The 18770-nt window shown below is 36.0% G+C and overlaps 2 protein-coding genes across 7 annotated transcripts; both read right to left on the reverse strand.

The window, feature by feature from the left end:
- Nucleotides 1-435: 435 nt before the first annotated feature.
- Nucleotides 436-7930, reverse strand: LOC140764754 (protein WVD2-like 7). Of its 5 annotated transcripts, XR_012105090.1 has the most exons (12): nt 7730-7930; nt 7257-7329; nt 6032-6694; nt 4761-4985; nt 4335-4378; nt 4127-4210; nt 3958-4054; nt 3803-3874; nt 3183-3293; nt 1785-2308; nt 1327-1384; nt 436-643 (listed from the first exon to the last, which is right to left on the reverse strand). XR_012105090.1 is itself a non-coding variant. In XM_073103488.1 (10 exons), the coding sequence occupies exons 2-10, from the start codon at nt 7290-7292 to the stop codon at nt 1907-1909; spliced, it is 1734 nt and encodes a 577-aa protein (XP_072959589.1). In that variant the 5' UTR covers nt 7293-7329; nt 7730-7930; the 3' UTR covers nt 1558-1906. The 5 variants fall into 5 exon arrangements, 1 of the variants encoding a protein (XP_072959589.1); XR_012105091.1 differs by lacking the exon at nt 1327-1384 and having other exon boundaries at nt 437-643; XR_012105089.1 differs by lacking the exon at nt 436-643 and having other exon boundaries at nt 815-1384.
- Nucleotides 7931-14669: 6739 nt separating this feature from the next.
- Nucleotides 14670-18318, reverse strand: LOC140765207 (U-box domain-containing protein 45-like). 2 transcript variants are annotated; one of them, XM_073104167.1, is made up of 3 exons: nt 18242-18318; nt 17942-18195; nt 14670-15794 (listed from the first exon to the last, which is right to left on the reverse strand). In XM_073104167.1, exons 2-3 carry the CDS (start codon nt 18184-18186, stop codon nt 14942-14944), a joined length of 1098 nt encoding a protein of 365 aa, XP_072960268.1. In that variant the 5' UTR covers nt 18187-18195; nt 18242-18318; the 3' UTR covers nt 14670-14941. The 2 variants fall into 2 exon arrangements, with proteins under 2 accessions (XP_072960268.1, XP_072960267.1); XM_073104166.1 differs by having other exon boundaries at nt 17942-18276.
- Nucleotides 18319-18770: the final 452 nt, after the last annotated feature.

Raw genomic sequence — 18770 nt, forward strand, 5'->3', positions numbered from 1 at the left:
CCACTTGACAAGGAGGTAAATCGACTGTTTCCTCTTCACCTGAGCAAATAGGGCACAAGCCATTAGGAGTCAGCAAGTAGCTGCTGACTTTCCACATGAGCATTTCAATTTGAGAAGCAATCCACTCTCTCCAAAGTATTCGCCAAACATCCATTTAGACTCATCACTGGTCCCAGCCCCTGCTGCAAACCTATAAACCAGAGGCACTGGGCCAACCAACAGGATAAGGACTCGAGAGAGGACATCCTCCCCAAAACAAATTTCAACCCAGACCAGATTAGAAATGTTAAACGAAAATAGGTGACAGGGCAACAGGAGTTTTAAGTATCCAAGAATCCTCCATCACACTAGTAGATCTGCCATGCCTCTCACCTGGGAAGAGTTTGTGGAAACATGATAAAAAAAGAAAGAAAGAAAGGAAAAGAGATTTCTTTTTTACACTCTAAACTCGTCGGTGATTTATTTAGCACAGTATTAGAAAATAAAGCATATATCTTTCAATAAAGTATACTTTTGGGTGGTATAATTTAATTGCTTTGCATCCTTTTAGGCACATTTCGACTATTTCTTACATGGGCACATGGGAGGACTGCATCCGTTCAGGTCATTCCTCTGTAGGTATAGAATCGCAATGGTATGAGTCCTGAGGAAAAAGAAGCTTTATTCATATTCCATGGGCTTGCTAAATCTCACATTTGTTTCAGAGAATCGCCAACCAAGATAACTTTGTTCATATCGGAAAATATACATTCTGATAAACGACGTTCTTACAATCATACAACACCATAATGCTTCACTGCTGAAACTTAGAAAGAAAGACAAGATCATAACTTTCATTTTCATTTACTTGATAAGATAGCAGCCAAATTATAGCATTTCCAATACTTAGGGGAGACAATTACTCTCCATACTCAACTTTGCCAGTCTTTTTTAATAAACACTGAAAAGTGACTTACTGCAAGATAAATGAGCCAAACAGCCGGAAGGCTCCTTAAAACTTCCACAAAAGTGAAAGCAGCAATAAACACCTTTATAATAAAAGCTAATCTTATTGCCATCTCTACAAACTGGGGTTTAAGAGTAGGAAGAGGTACATGGCACAGAACTAGGGTCCCAATACCAAAGCATATGATACTTGTTGCAATTTCTCCATCGTGTTACTGATCACCATCAAGCTTACTTTCAGTTATGTTGCATATCATCACCTACGTTTTAGGAACCACAAAGGACCTACTCTTTCTCACATATTTGCAATTTGACTCCTCTCTTGCATGAATGTATATACATTTATTTATTTATATTCAAATGACAAAAAAGAACACATACTCTTGTTCGTGAAGTATATTCTTCATTTCTTCATTTCTTTTACCCTCCCTTTTCCCACCTATGCAGAAAAAAAAACCATCTAAAGGGCATTAAGTAAAAGAAAGTATATAGATAGAACATATGTAATAAGTGATGAGAAGATGCTTTTTCTTCCACACAAAAACAGAGTCAACCGTACAAGTATGTCGTAAGAAGGTTATCCAAGATACAACTATAATATGGGTGATGATATGCAAAAGAGCCATTTCATTTTGGAACATACCAGAACATGTTCTTACATTGAAGATAAATTGTGCAAATTACTGCATCAGAATGGTAAAGTCATGCATACGATGTGGAGAATATGTTACAGATAGAATTAACAATGATACTCACGATTTTAAATGACTAGAAACTATCCATTCTGGCTAAAAGATAACATGACTAGAATCTCCAACAGACGTGAAAGAAAGATTTACCTGAAATGACACAACTACAGCAGAAAACCTTGATGACCATACTGGAAGAATATTCAACTTTTCTGCAGCTTTCATTTTATTGGATGTAGTTGATGAATGAAACAATGGCATAAACCTGCATCTCACGAAGCAACATGGACTGCTACATTACCACCAACAATGCCCTTCATAGCCTTCCCCACTATATTTCTCCTCACCCTACTAACCTCCCCTTTCTTCCCATTTCCAACTCCTTGCTGTTGCCGTATGTTGATCTTCCCCCTCTCCTCAATCTTCCCAGGTTCATTCTTCTTCGTAGATTCTGATGCATGGCTTTCATCAGTTCCATTTTCTGGTACTGAAAGGCCCCTACCATTTTTGGGTGCAATAGAATGATCCAGATGAATGGGGCTCTTGAATTCAACATTGGGTGGTCCACCTTCATTTGCTAGACTGGCTGATGCAGGTGATATCTCTCGTGGTGAGATCTTAAATCCAGAACTTGTACACCTAGCTTGCAGCCTTGAAGATTTCTTGGGCATTGTCTGTAGGTCATCATTAATAGCTGTTAATAGTTACTATGGTATGGAGTCTTGCGGGCATAAAGTTATTTGGGTAAATTTTTTTTCCTCCTTGATAACCAGTGAAACAAAATTATACAGCAGTCAGTAGATACAGAAATTAAGAACAAGAAAATATTAAAGAAATCTTTGATCAGCTGTCAGCACAAAATAGAAACTGCCTAGAGTTAGTTGGCTCAAAACATCTGACACTTCTGCGGCTGCACAATGGATTGTGACTTTGGTGACTACCTATTGGCAGAAGGTACATATCCACCTATCCAAGCTTATCTCTACCTATCATAAGATACTGCAGAACTTAACAATTAAAAGTTTGACTATTTAATTTTATTACATGCTTTTCATGTCAAGTTCAGAAAAGCAGTAAGTTTTCATTTTCCAGTTGCTGCTCAAATATCCTAGATCAACTATGGATATCTACTTAGAGAGTCCACAACAAACCTAATAATGTTAACCTAGTGCTGAACATTGAAAGAGGATGTAAATATAAGCCAGAGAACCAGCAAGATTTTCTGTGGTAGTACATAAATCATGTTTTACAGACTTACATCTGCCTCCAATGCAACAAGAACCCTGACAGAAAAGAAAACAATCAACAGTAACAAGTAATAAGTAGTAGTAACATGCATCATCTAAGATTTTGTTTAAATATTTAAACCTCTAAAAAGAAAATGCAAAAGAGGTTTGTTTCAGTGTGTGAATGTAGGCAATTAATTCTTAAGGATGTTGCACAATAGAACACGTAAAAACTAAAAAGTAAGCAAAGTTCCATGTGCTACTGATTTGCCTGATTATATTAGCAATTAGCATATTACGTATTTGTGATAATAGTTAAGACCTTTCTTCCATCAGATAATCTTGGTAAGGATTCATGATAGAATGAAGGCATAGGAGTTGCTTTGAAGTTTAGGTTCCTCCGAAGCTGTTTTATCTCCGCATCTATTTCTTCCTGCAAAACAGAATGATGAGCTTCATTGGTCAAAACATTTCATGTAGAATGCTCAAAACACTTGGAAATCATCAGTTATAGGCAGTTGAATATAAAAAATGATAAGAATGAATAGGATATTCATCTCTTTAAATATTCAAACAACAAACATTTTCCATGCTTCAATCATGATTAACGTCAGATATTTGCACATCTGTCTAAAGTAACTGGTACAGCAAGAAGTTGATAACCTAACAAACAGTGCTCCTAAAGGACAATGGTGCAAATCAAACCAAAGAACAGTAAACTCAAAAGTCAAAAAACATGAGTTTGGAGAGATAACCAACAAAAAACAACAAGAGGGCACCGGAAACTCCCAAAATCAACACTAGATTGGTGAGAAAGCAAGAAGCAGGGATAGAAAAAAGAGACAACGATAGAGCCTAACAAAACCACAAATAAGAAATCTCAATGATGAGAAACCAAAAAACAGAAGTTTCTAATTCATCCACATTGATTGTAAAGCAGACCTGCGTTCTGGCTTGTATCTCATTCATCTCAGCCTCTTTAGCATGAAGTTTCTCTTCCAACTTTGTGTAGAACTAGATAAGATGAACAAAACATGAGTCAAATATAATATAAAACAAAACAACTTTGCACTACTCTTGAAACTGTTATATTTTACCTCTTTTCTTTTCTCAGCCCTTTCATCACTTTTGAAATTGAAGACTACCGTACTTTCCTTCAGTTCTGACATAGCTGAACTAGAATACTTTGTGGACCTATGTTGATAAACATTTGTTCAGGAAATTAGAAGGAACAAAGAAAATAACTTCTCTGAGATGTTCAATGACCTGCGTGCAGGGTTCTCAACATCACATTTCCCAGAAATTGGATTACGGATAGTAACATCTTTCTTTTCTTTAACGACCTTCTCCCTGTAAATATATATCAACTTACCAAGTCACTATCATTTTATATTCCTGGATAAGAAAAAACCTAGAGGTCCAAAAGAATGGTAAAAAAACTTTGTGTTAGTATGTAATGGTAACAGAGCATTACCTTCTAGTCCCATGTCTCGCTGTAATTTTTGTGCTTGCAGAATCCTGTGATTGATCAACTACTTAGAAAGAATTCGTGAAGCACCAAGAACAATGAAACAAAATGAAGCTCACTTAGCAAATGATAAGTTGTGTACAAATACGTGAAAATTGCCTGTTAGAAACAAAATGAAGGATTGAATATGTTCACTGGATATTTAAAGACCAAATAATTTATATTGTCTCCCCATAATTTGAATGCATTATTATGTCCAGTGATATCCAGACTCTTTATCATTATGTAATTTCTATCAAGGTTTGAATAATTTAAGTATATAACCTATTCAAAGCTCCAAAATATGGTTCTTGTAAAAGACACTGGTGAGCCAGTAAAATAATCTGCCACAATAACGAAATAATATCAAATATTGGCAGCACAAGTCAATACCACTGGCTTCGGATTTTTGGAGACAGAAGATTGCACTATCCTTGAAGACGACTGTGTTCCTGATTCAATTTTCACTTTCTTCTCCCTTTCCACCTTATCCAATGCTTTGGTAATCTTGGCAGAAGAGAAAGAACACCCATCCATCAAATGTCTTCTTGAACTATTTCTAACAGGAAGCGGGCTCCTTAAATTTGCCTTCGAAGATTTGTCAACTGCTTCCCTCGCCTAAATTAAAAGTTCCATACACAACAATAAGTTCTTACAGAAAAGACAGTAGAAATAATAAAAATATAAATGTCATCCCATATTGAAAATGCATCAAAATACATATCACATGATGTAAATTTTATATCAGTTGGCCTCCTTGCTGGCACTAGCTCCCAATAACAAAATACTCACAGCATTTATGGCATGCAACAAGGCCTGAGAGCAGCCCTTTTACTCATTTAGGTTATTCGTCATAAGTGTCTAAGACAAACTAACATTGCTGGTGATGCCAGAGAAAAAACAATGTATACCTAGGGTGGGTATCAAGATGTGTAATAATACGAGGCTGCTGCAAAGGTGACTGAGTATCAATGATTGCGGTAAAAGAGGTTAACAAGTAGAGCAGTGAAACTTTAAATGTTTACACAAGTATTGCTAATATCAGAGGTGAAAACAATGTTTGAAAGGCAATGTAATATCACATCGGCAGACAATCATCACAGGCAAGGACAGTTGACAATGTAACAGGAAAGGAACAAGTGAGGAAAACATTCAGTGATATTGTCACTGCAGAAATATCAGGAAAATCATAATGAGCACACTGATTCCAATAACAAACCTACCGAAGGGTCAGACTTGCCCTGGATCATCAAAACTGACCGTGGATCCTTGAATCGTGGTCCACAATATTTTACACCAAATTTTTACCCCATGGCTTTGGCTGAATGTTAAACTAAAAAAAATAGCCAGGAGATTACAATCCTCCAGAACTCCAGTTCCTATCTTCAATCTTTCTCACAATAACTATGACAAGACTGGGCTTTACAGAAATTTGAAACTATTCCTGTAGCCAATGCTTCAGATTGAATCCACATAGGCATCACTCCAAGAGGCTTCCGAGTTAAAAGCTTTGCATTTCAACTAAGAATACAACTTTTGTCAACTATAGCAAGTATGATGATAAATTTTTGAAAGTAATTTCTACGAAGCAAACGGAAAAAGAAACAGTGTGCACATGGCCTGCTAATCCAAATAGTAGTAAGGAATAGCATTTGCGATCTTACCCTAGATGATCTCTCAATTTTCTTATATCTAGGGGCCTCCTTTTTTGTAATTGCAATATTCTTAGCTGAGATGCCTCTCTTTTCTGTTGATTCTTCTGCAGCCCCACCCTCATTTTCAGGCTTCTGATCTGTAATTACATGTATGTCATCCTTATCTGATGGAAGCATATGACATTCAGACTGACCTTCAATTGTACCAGCATTATTTAGAACTTCGGTACCAGGGTCTGTGACACCCTCATCGCTACATTGTTTTTGTTTTGACAGTAATTCAGATTGTGAGATCACCTCTTCTTGTTCATATTCCACACTTTCCTGCTCATATGAGATAGTTGGCATTTCATCAGAGTAAACAAAATGACACTGCTCTCTGTTACATTCATTTACAAAGTCTTCAATGTGGTATGGATGTTCTTGACTATCATTTTCAGCTGTTTGACATTCAGTGTCACTTTGACTCCCTAATGAAGCCTGATTCAGCAAAGCTTTCTTCTTGAAGTGAGCTTCAAAATATGCTTTCTTTTGTGTAACGGAACCAGGTGTAGAGCACTTCTCGACCTCCTCAAGATATTTGTTGTGAGAAAATGATGATCTCCTTTCCCAAGATAATGATTCAGCTTCAAAGCGTCCAAATGATATAGATCCAGTGGGCAAATTATCAGCCTGTGAATTTCAGCATATTATAAACTAAAAGAGAGAAATTTAGGAGCAACTCAAGCAAGAGCAAGTTAGAGTATGTTCAAAATATTAATCAGATAATCAGGTCTTTTAGACCCAAAGAATTATAAGTCAGTGGAAATAAGTAAAAGCTTTGATTCACAGAAACTGTGTCTATAGTAAGTTGGAAGAAACTAGCCTAATGCCTTGCCTCCTAACTGTAGTAACAATTTTGGGTACTAGGAGTTTTAGATGAATAGGTTGCATCATAAAAAATACTACAGTAATGACAAGGTGGCCTCAACATAAATTGCATAAATCACACATGCCACTAGTTCTTGGGTCCACACAACATTTGAATTATCCTGCTCAGGCATTCTAAGATCTTTGTCGTCTAGATCTTTATGGGTGTAAATTTAGCCTCTTCATGTCATCATAAACCTCGGCAAGTAACTATAATGCAGTGCAGGTCTTACAAGTAAACCAAAGAAATAGATTTGCACAAATCTCTCGATCTACTTTATCTCACACCTAAATAAGAAAGAAATTGCAAAATAGAGGAACAAACCTGATAGGTGAGGCAATCTTCGACTTCCCCTGCCATCGATTAGCCAATAAGAGTTTCACATGTACCGAAGCACCTGCAAAAGTTACGCGACAACCAACTTTGTTATCAATTCCACCAACTTCCTGTAGATTCAAAAAAAAAGAAGAAATCCTCTTTCCTCCTGCATCGGAATACAGATACTCTGAACCAAATCTTATCCAAAAAGTGAAGCAAAAGTCACATAATATAGTAGATCAACGTTTCCCGTTACAAAAAAAATGCACAAATAACTGCGTCTCTCCGACCAAAACCAGTTCAAAACATACGATTTCAGCATCATCAAATAGCCATTGGATAAATGAGATGGAAGAAACTAAAACGTAGAACAAATCTAGTCACGAGTCCACCGAACAATAGAAGCCCAAGAATCACTTGAATATCCAAAGAGAACGACGATTTCGAAGCAGAAGCATCTCGGGGAGTCCAAATCTCACCTCTAAGCCAAGTCCGCCGCCACGGAGGTCGATCGAAAGCTCTCCGCCCGATCTTTTACTGCGAAACCACTTTCCCAACACTGCGAAACCACTTTCGAATCTACCGCTTTAGATCCCAAACTTGATCGATGCACGACAACAAAGAACGGGATCGCGATCGTCCGAGATAGAGAGAGAGGGAGTGTTCGCTGCTTCTGTCCTCTGCAGTCCTTTTTGTCTTCTCTTTAATAACGCCGTTTCGTGGCCTCCGTTGGCGTTACACCGCACGGTCCGTTGCCTCTTTTTATCGACGGTTACCAAGACTTCGTTACGTATGATTCCTGAATCCGGATCGTCCATTAAATAAAGACACCTTTTGGACGTGAGTGATGGAACGGTCGCTCACGGATTAATCGGTGGGAGAAGCACGTGAAAGTCACCCCCGGACCTTGCCCATGATTTGCTACAAACAGGAGCACATGCCTCCACTAATATCAAACTGCCACGTAGTACTTTTTGGGTTTCGTAGTGATCCGATGAAGGGAAATGTATTAAAAAAGTTGGAGAACCGGCATCTTGACTTCGTTGGGTAGGAAGGAATGGTGTATTGTCTTTATCGGTAGCCGTGTGATGATGATTGGATGGCCAGATTTCAGTGGACCCTTGGTCCTTTGTTGGTGAAGTGGCACCAAGTTCGGGACCCAAGGTCCGGCATCTGGATAAGTCTTTCGTCATCAGAGTCCACAGCTGACGTCAACTGTTTTAACTTTTAGTTAAATTATAATTACACTCCCTATTAAGACATAAGAGTCCTTTGGCTTCATGGCCTACTGCTAAGGGTCGTAGAGAAGATCTAACTGATGAGAGAGAAAAGGAAAAAAGAGGACATTTTAGTAAATAACAAGTTATTGTATCAGAAAAATGATGAGTTTTTTATTATTATTTATTATAGATTATTAGTCGGCCAAAAAGTCAACCTCCTTAGATATATAGAGGCATTTAGACTCTATCAAACTTTAGTTAATATAGTAAGCTGTCTAGTCTAGGCTTTAAGCTATGTGCGTCACTAAGAGTCAATCTCATAACCTCCATGATTATGAGAAAATATATCTACCAACTCTGGTACTCTCTTAAATTTTCTGTAAACAATTAGACAACACTTGTATTAATTTATATGATTTACTAAGATTAGACTTAATATGTTAACCAACCTAAAGCATAAACATGGTATCAGAGCCAACAACCGGTAGGTATAAAATAACAATTATCGTCCGGACAAAATCCACTAACAAAAATATGATTTGTAGAGGCACGAGGGAAATGGATTATATTAATTAGATTGAAATTGGTGTGGCCAATTTGTAAGGAAGGGCTTGAGGATTGAATACTTTTTAAAGGGCAAGTCAAGAATGGAGTTTCTCCTATTATCATCGATGTGTTAAGAATCAAATCTAGAATGATCTAGATGTAAGAGAAGAAGCTTCCGAAGTCGTGGATCTAATAATTTTGGTTTCACCTAATTCTAAGGTTAAAATGAAAAGATAAAATTACAATAGTGGAGGAAAATTAGAACTAGACAGATTAGTAATTCTCCAACGTTGTGACGGTTATTGGAGGGTGACGGACAACCAACGGTGATGGTGAACGTTCATAAGATAAGATGGCTTATGGAGGAAGGTGGTGTCTAAGATTTGAAAGATTGTAAAGGTTCTACGAGTAAGATCTACTATTACGAAGATAAAGACGATCTAACGACTACAATAAAATAATAAATACGATAATAATAAATTAGCTAAACTCAATAATTTCTCAATGCTTGAATAATTAAATAAACAAGTCCAATCTCTCATATATATAAAGGTCGGGTACAATAAATCCTACTAGGATTAACTCTAAAAACGTACATGACTCAAACTATAATTTGTTTAAAAGCTTATATGACTTAATTGGACTTATCTTAAAGACTTACATAATATAACTAAACTTGCCTTAAAGGCTTACATAAGAAACATATTAATTAATTAAAAACTAAATAGATTTAATCCATCGAGCCCAATATCTCCGAAAGTCGATCAAATTTGACTCCTAAGTATCGCGGGCACTCATCAGTCTGTTTGTTTTAGATCAATTAGTTTGTACTCAAGGTCTACCTCTTCCAAGGTTCAAGAAACAAGGAGTTTTCTCTTTAGTAAGTCCATGTCACTATGTGATGGAGGTAAACAATTGTGAAAATGTTTTTGTTAACCTACTTATATGAATAATTTGTTCTATGAGTATCTCAAAAGTTGGTAATAACACGACTATAATAAGACCAACAACTATGTGAGAATATTTCAACATTACTTATCATGAACTTCAAAAGGTTAACACATAGTTAGCTATCTCCAACTAAGAGCCATATTTTACTCCTCTCTAATAGCTCCACTACTTTTGTAGAGCATGCATATAACATGTATTTATTTAACATATGCGATCAATGCACTAGAAACTATATATATTATATATGTAACCCCATTTGTAATTAAATCATAAAAACTTGGATTAATAGACAGCATATAAAGAAAGTGAATTAAAAATATATGTGACTTAATCAAAGTCATAAGAGATAACAAGAGGATAAAGAACCTCGGCTAACGTTAGTTAGAGAAGACGTGACTTCGTTGTCATCTACATCATCAAAACTTGAATCATTAATTAGATCTTGATCTTTGATATTGTTCAATTATAAATGTGCATTAATTATTATGTCAAGTATATATCTATTCATATCCACTTAGTTTCAATGCTATCAATTTAGGTTATCATGAGCTAAATTAGAAAAATATATCTCAATATCATTGTCATTATTATTATTCTTGGAAATATCCAACAAATCTCTAGATTTTGTATAATATGCCAATCTAGTTAATTATTATCTTCAAAATTAAAGACTTATTTAGCTTGTGATGACATTATAAAGGTTCTTCTTGTAAATTTGCACTACTACTTAATAAATGATTAAAGTTGACAAAAGTCTAACCAAATTCATCTTTCTTAATTCCTTTATCTTTAGAATGCACATTTAAACAATATTTCATTAGCTTTGTTGTTGCATTTTAATTCAATTATTTTCTTAAGAACTCTAAAATATGTTAAGTCTCCTTAGATACGATTTTGATCTTTAACACTAGCAAAACTTGATGAGTTTGCTATGCAGATGCTTTCAAGGCTTTACGATCCAAAAAGAGATAACGATGTTATGTTTGAAAGCTCAAATAAGAGCATAAATTTCTTTGTCATAGGCAAAGTAGTTAGTATTTGTGAGAATTGTGCAACTTTGGACTAAAGAATGCAATAGATTTACTTTCTTAGTTAAAAATTGCACTTTTGCCAATATTTGGAGAACTATTCTACCTCAAAGCTTTCGAGGAAATAGCAATAAAAGTAGAAGAAGTGGAGCTTTTTATCATCCTACATACAATCCATAACAGGTGCAATCATAGCTAAACCGACACTATAAAAACTCTCGATGTCATGAACTATAGTATATACATGCCATGTAGATAAAAGCTTGGATCTTTGAAGGGGTCTATCTTGATGCTTTTGTGCAAAGATAACGTAACCCAAGAAGATAAAAGCTACTTGCAAGAATTCACATTTTTAGCATATGACTTTTTCTCCTTTAGCACCTTAAAAACTTTAAAGAGATACTTCATATGTTATTTATTATTAATTCTATATATCAAAGTGTCGTCAAAGAAGACCACAAGAAATTAGCCAATAAAAAATCTAAGAATAAGAATATTCATAAGCATCATAAAAGTGCTATAAGTATTAAAGAATTTGATAAGTCATCACCATCCATTCTAAGAGGTTATCCTTTCTTTTAGATGTCATCTTCCATTCTTGGTGGATCTCACTTGGGATCATTTTAAATATTTAAATAATATATTTATAGTTCTAAAAAGAATTTTAAAAACTAAAAGAAAATCTATAAAAGCAATACAATTGCATTTCTTTTGTTATTTAGCCAATTTTAACAAATATTTAGGTTTAAAGACATCAAATCACATGATTATTACAAAATTATATCTTAATTATCGTTAAATAATTATACTTTTAACTTTAAATATAATTATTTTAATTTTAGGACTAGATTATACTCTTAGGATAAATAATAGAACAGCGAATATGCAAGATATATAACTAGATAATTTTTAAAATCTGAGCAAATCAGTCTACTTGCAAAAATACATCCGAGTTGCACAGTTCCGGTCAACTAGTTTTTACTGAGTTAATTACATTTCAAGTTTTATTAGTTCACTAATCCAATAAATATGATTTTTAGGATTGGGCATCACAAGTGATAGAAATGGTAGAATATGACAAAGAAAAGAAGAAATTAGAGAAATTTCACCTTGCCTCCGCTATGTTCTTGCGATTGTTATTCCCACATGTTAAGTAATAGTGAGATATTTTTGTTATATAAATATAGTCTTATAGTGGAAAAATATGGTCAAATGATTATACTTTGATCCGGGGTTAAATGCTTAAGTTGAAAGTACCGAGAGGTTTCATATAATGGGGCTAAACTACGGGAGATGAAGTGTAATTATCACAAGAAATTAATAGGATAAACATTTTGTTATAGGAAACATTAAACAAAAGAAGCTTATCACATTTATATACGTCCGAATTTCCACGTATAGTCACTAAGATCAACTCATAATCTTAGTGAACAATAACACCAATTATTGTTTTACTTGTCTTATTGAATAATAACACCTATCAGAATCTTAGTATCTCTCTAAGAACAGTTGTATTTTGCTAGTTAGATGATATCACAAATAGAACCACTCTTGCAATTATTCAAGATTAAGATCTAAAACCTAGCGTATTTGCTAGTCAGATGCTCTTCTATCTATAATAGTAGAAGTAACAAAAGCAGGAAAGTTAAGAAATGGAAAACAAAAATAAATAGAGAAAAGAATTTGTAGCAAAAATGTATCACAAATAGATCGAAATTATTCACCGATCTTGCATCGATCATCCCTCCATTTATATACTCATAATAGATACAGTTAATATTTTTAATATAAAATTTGTTTAAAAATCAGATTTAATATCAAATAAATTTAGAGTGGACAATATGAAAATGACCGAGATAGAAGTACCCAATTTTGTAGGATTTATCAAAAATTTATTACTAAAGATTCTTGCTTTGAAAGAAAATGTCATATAAAAGCTTAACACCAAACTCAAAATACTATAGTTATGTGGAGAGGATATAATTCCATTTTTATTTTTCATATAACATATTTTAACAAGGAAGAACTTCATCTTTTGTCTGACAACTCCAGAAGCAGGGAATAATAGAAAAGTATACAAGTTCCACTTTGATATAAGTTATCCATTAGATATTATTCTACATCATAGAAAAATATTATTTCTCTATACGCTATTATTGTTGACTTTCTTTTTTTCTTTTAGTCGAGAATAGTATCTTATCTTTTCTAATGTAGGATCTATAACGTAAGCTACCCATTGTTATCCACAAGGACATACTTTTAAGTAAATTAATTCAAAAGAAAAAATTGATAGTATCTTATCTTTTCTTTATATTTTCTATTTGTCAATTGATTTGTGTGGCTAATTTGTTTTAGTTGTGGGCCCAGATTTGTTGGGTTAGGGATCTATTAATCTCATCAAGCCATATTATACCCCAATGTTGGGGTTTATATTTAGAACTAGCAATTAGAATCTAGCTATCTTGAGAGATATTTTCAAGAGGATTAGCTATTAGTTGGTTCGATATATATATATATATATAAAGTTTTGCCGAATTTATATTACACATAAAATAATTTAAAGAAGATATCTATGGAAAGACTCTATCTTGTGTGTTCCTGAGATGTGTTGTATGGTTCTATTTATATTTTATAACAAGTGAAATAAAAACCTCAAGAGATAGCAGTTGCTGGGCAATTACTGTGAACAGCTTGGTTATCTATCACTTATCAATCCCTTGGATCTTCTTACCTTCAACCAACTACTCTGTCTAGAAACTGGGAAGGTTTTAATTATATTGGTTTCAGTTAGGTTTTAACTACTGTGAGATGCTGAAAGGGAGAGGAACTCTAATTAGTATGTTGGCCCATAAACCAGTGAAAATTTATATTTTGTCTAGAGTAGATGTGTTATTTCTTTTAGAGATAAGTATACCAAAATTGCATGAATTATTGTTTGCTTTTATATAAATCTCCTAATTTATTTTTTGCGACATATTGACTGTCTCATCTATATAAAATTTTCTAAATGCCTCTGTCTGCTTTGATATTTTTATTATAAAAGAAAGAGAGAGAGAGAGAGAGAGAGAGAGAGAGAGAGAGAGAGAGAGAGAGAGCAACTGAGAGTAAAATAACATTTGTTCCTTTTCGTCTAAACATAGTCAATTGGGTAAGAGATATATATGGGGTTGAGGGATCAAAGTGCCACAAAAAAATATTGTGGAGCAATAGTTCATGAGATTTAGGTATAATTATCTCATGTTTTTAAATTACTATGATAGGTTTTGAGAGATTCTCTTGGGAGAGCTTGTATACCCTAAACAATTTTTGGCACTTAGTCTTTGACTTTTGCTTTTGTTATTTGTGGTTGATATGCTATTCTCCATTATCTTTGGGCAGAATAAGAGTGTGCTGGGTACTCCAGCAATAGATATGTTCTACCTGGTATATATCACTCTGTTTAATCTCTTGGTAAAATATTTAGCAAACTTGTACCTATGCAATGTCCAAGTATTGATATATTAAGAACTGAAGATAATGAGGCAATATCATAATTTGGAAGAACACTGTCTAATATGAGGAATATTGGTTGATGGTTTGCTTTCAAACAATGGAAGAAGTACTTCAGTTCATCTGATATTTCTACCAGTACTATGAAAGGAATAAGTGGCATGCTCCCAAGTACAAACTCAAACTAAAACAGAAGCAAAGATCACTAGAATTAATGAAAGTATCAAGCTATCAGCACAAACAGCTGAATGTTTATTTTTCTATAAGCACTTAACCTGATAAAACATCCACAAAGTAAAGACAACACAAAGACCTAACTATAACTATTAACATTTTTTACCAGTCACTGCGAACCATCACAGGCCTGGACTGGCATCATCTTGCTATCATATTATTTTCTCCATCATAAATTTGATCATCCATATGATGGAACATTGTGTAGGAAGACAAACTGGATCTACTTCGAGGATACCTCAGAAGGGCAGTTACCGACGGGCATCTTGGTAGGGGTGCAAACAAAAGCCCTTTGCTGCAAATGCCTCCAGCTCTGCTCCATGCTGACTTGAACCATTTCAGCCAACATCTTCTTTGCTTTTCCTGCACAGTCCTCGCCATCTATATGAGACACAATGCTGGTCACAATGTTTTCAAGGGTGTCTGCATGAAACTGTGATCTTGGATATGGGGAATTCCTCAGCAGCTCAAGAAGCGCATGCGCCTTCAATCTGGATTTGGGTGTCCCATGAACTGTGAGCTCTAGAAGACCGGGAATCACTCCTTCATTGAGAATAACCTCTCTATATCTGCATCTGTCAACCTCACACATGCTCAGGAGTGTACCGACAGCATGCTCTCTACCCTGTTGAGAGCCTTCTTCGAGAACTTCCACGACAGTGAGAACTCCGCCGTCCTCAGAAGTCAGAGCTGTCCTAGCTTCTTCAAAACCCATCAATGATTCCAGAAGTGCACAGCACTTTTCAGCTGTTTTGGATGATTTGTTGCAGTCCTTCAGTATGTCAACTAGAAGGGGAATAGGTTGGAGTGAGAGGATAACCTTTAGGTTATCTGTGATGGTGGATAGATTGTAGAGAGCCATAACTGCATCAATTTTAGCTTGTGGATTTCCATCTGCAAGGATCTTCATGAGGAGAGGGATTGCACCAGAGGTACCAATAGTTGCTTTGTTGCTCGATGAAGCAGAGAGAGTTAGAAGAGTGGCAGTTGCGTACTCCTGTATGTTCAGATTTATGGACTGTAAGAAACCAAAAAGTGGTTCAAGTGCACCAGCATCCACAATCCTTATCTTGTTCCTGTAGATAAAAATTATGACAGGTTTAGGAAAAATAACAGTAGCGATGCCATAGTAGACAACAGTTAAAACATTAAATGGTTACAGAGAAAAACTAAGAGGGCTAAGACAATATTGAAAGTTCAATCATCAAACACTTGATAGTCAACAGTACATACCAAATAAAGAAGCATGAAAGGCACCATGTAGTTGGGCAATTGACTAAGTACCCTTTTCCTTAGAAGTAGCTATATGTTCAATGCTAAAAGTGATCTTTCATGAGCATCTTCCACCCAGACATCTATCTACACATGGCTTATATACAATGCAACAGAAACAATAGACATATTTAACAGCAAGGAACTCTGGATGGAAAACCATCTCTTGGATTTCTGTCTGTAACAGTGCTTTGCTGGATCACATCATACTGAAATAGCTATTTACATCAAGAAACAGTATGCCAAAGCTCAAACTTTGTGCCCTGATATTAATATGGCATTGATCCTCTAATAATTGCCCTCCAAGTCTTATATTGAGACAACGATAACAACTGTGAACATAGAAAACTGACAACATGTGTGAAGACCTAGCTACAAGTATTGGGCCTATTCTACTTGGTTGTGTTCCTAATACATACAAGCTGGGTTCCCACTGTCCAAGTATGGATATTGAACTGCAAGACAATAAACTTGCTCTTTGTTATCCCAAAAAGTTAAGCCAAGTGACTGTTACCATATAAACAGGTTAAATCCTCTTCAGAGAATCATTGAACAGCCAATATACCAACCTAAATGTAATCAAGATTAAAGAACCCTGCATCTTCTCATCTCAAGAGAAAGAATTGTTCCTCTTCTCATTTTATGGAGTTGAAAAGAATTGCCAAAAAATGTAAAAATTTGAGAAAGAAATCTAACCAAGATAGAACATAATCTTTGAGTTCATCAACCAAATATTGACTGCCAGTCAAATGTTAAACAGAAATATAGATTCCGGCAGAGAATAAAAACATATGAGAGAAACAAGGTACTGCACAACTATTGACATCTAGGTTAAGTTGAAACTAACAAGTCCTGAAAGCTAAAAGGAAGGGTCGCTGAAAGCTGCAATTCACTCCTGGATTTGCAGATTTGGAGTAACTCCATATATAGCTCAGGACAAGATGTAGCGCTAATGTGGACTCATAAAAGATTGAGTTCTGCTATCTCTGCAGGAGCTCTTGGTTACAAAATATGAGACTTTTATACTTCTTAAATCCTTAAACATATGATTTGTCCAGATAAACAAATGGAGAGTGAAAAGGGAGTAAAAGGGCAATTTTATAAGAGAATAAATAATTTCATTCCCATAGGTTAGGAAGGAAGAAGATTTACAAAAGTGGAGAGCAGCTACAAAGTGAACTAACCTAACTTGCCATCTCTCCCACATAAATATAGGAACATACTAGCATACAGATGTCCCTTTTTTAGGACCAACTCTCCTTAAAGGGTAAGAACAACAAAATAGATCTATGTTTTGGAACTTTCCGTTTAGACTTTTCAATTCTTCTCTTTCTCTTGCAATGGGCACGCTGGTTTGAATACACTGGCTATTCATGCAAAAAATGGAGCGACAGAAGTGTCACCGGTCTGCAGTTAGATCCTGAAAACAATCAATGATCATCCCTGCAGTGAGACTGTTTAATCTTCAACCAATGTTCCACACACCTCCAAAGCCTAGGTAGTCCCTATTCCTATCTACTTAGATTTAATTAAGAAACTTCCATAATTAATTACTGTTATTTATCACAGAGTAGGAGTAATTTTGATTCTAGGGTGCAGGTGCTATCCTTCAAGATCATCAGATCTTCGAAGTAAAAGAGCACGAGTCAAATCAATAAGATCTCACACGTAGGAAATTAATCCCATAGATCCTCCAACGCAACGATTTATCACCATCATAGAAGGCGAAATACAACACCATCATCTAAAAATCCTTCATAATTCTCAACCTTGAGATGACACAATTAGCAACCATTTCACACCAACACACGCACAAACAATCAGAAAAGGGGAAAAACTAAAACATTAATCATGCCGAAGAACACAACCCATACTCTAAAGTTAAATGGAAATTAAATAAAATTATACCCCAAAAAAACAAATTTTATAGAAAGAACTAGAAAGGCCGAACCTTTCATCCTTAACGGCAAGATTAAGGAGGGCAAGGATCGCCGCCTCGCTGGCATCCACGCTTCCGGAGTGAAGCATCTGCACGAGTGGCTCCACCGCTTCCGACAGCTTCCTCCGATTCCTCGACGACGTCTTCGTCAACCTCCGGATCTCCCTCGCCGCTTCGATCCTGATCTCCTCCTCCCCCGACCTGATCCGCTCCACTATCCCCCTTTCGCCGGAATCCTTCGTCTCCGGCGACTCCATCGCCTCTACCTCTCTCTCTCTCTCTCTCTCTCTCTCTCTCTCTCTCTCTCTCTCTCTCGATCTCGATCTCGAGCGGTGAGGGGAACCAGGGGAGGGAAGAGCTCTTAGGTGGCCTCTTTTATACGAGATAACGGTAGGACTTCACGGCGCCGACGATTTCCTGACGTCGCCGTCAGTTATCAGTATTCGGCTCGCCGCTTGTCTTGTAGCCCAACGGCTCGTGTCGGCTAGCTCTCGACTGGGATATCTCCCCCACAAATCAAATACCCACCGTTGGTTTAGATTCTGATCGTCATCGGACGGCTGCTACATCCGCGCAGTGGTCCGGAGTCCTAATATTTCTTTGCTTTGAGACAGTTGACATATGACCCCACACTATAACTCTCTACACAGACACGTGTCATTTGGTGAGATCATCCATCTCGGTGGTCCACGGTGGCTAAGGGGTCGTTGAGTGGACCACGTGACCGCCCAACAAGAATCTAAAACGTGAACGGCTGTGGATTTCAAATAATTTTATTTTCCCCCACTTTGATTACTGTTTGATGAGTCGATCTAATCGGACGCTGACATAGGAGTTTGAT

Source organism: Typha angustifolia, chromosome 8, assembly GCF_048772165.1.
Source record: "Typha angustifolia cultivar Huaian chromosome 8, ASM4877216v1, whole genome shotgun sequence".
Lineage (NCBI taxonomy): Eukaryota > Viridiplantae > Streptophyta > Magnoliopsida > Poales > Typhaceae > Typha > Typha angustifolia.

Excerpts from the sequence above, each read along its gene's own strand:
- LOC140764754 (XM_073103488.1), bottom strand. The coding sequence starts at position 7,292 with ATGGCAGGGGAAGTCGAAGATTGCCTCACCTATCAG. Across the intron at positions 4,379-4,760 it reads CCAAAAATCCGAAGCCAGTG|GATTCTGCAAGCACAAAAAT; the intron begins GTATTGACTTGT and ends GATCAATCACAG. Across the intron at positions 3,294-3,802 it reads AGATACAAGCCAGAACGCAG|GAAGAAATAGATGCGGAGAT; the intron begins GTCTGCTTTACA and ends TCTGTTTTGCAG.
- LOC140765207 (XM_073104167.1), bottom strand. The coding sequence starts at position 18,186 with ATGGAGTCGCCGGAGACGAAGGATTCCGGCGAAAGGGGGATAGTGGAG. Across the intron at positions 15,795-17,941 it reads CTTGCCGTTAAGGATGAAAG|GAACAAGATAAGGATTGTGG; the intron begins GTTCGGCCTTTC and ends TTTTATCTACAG.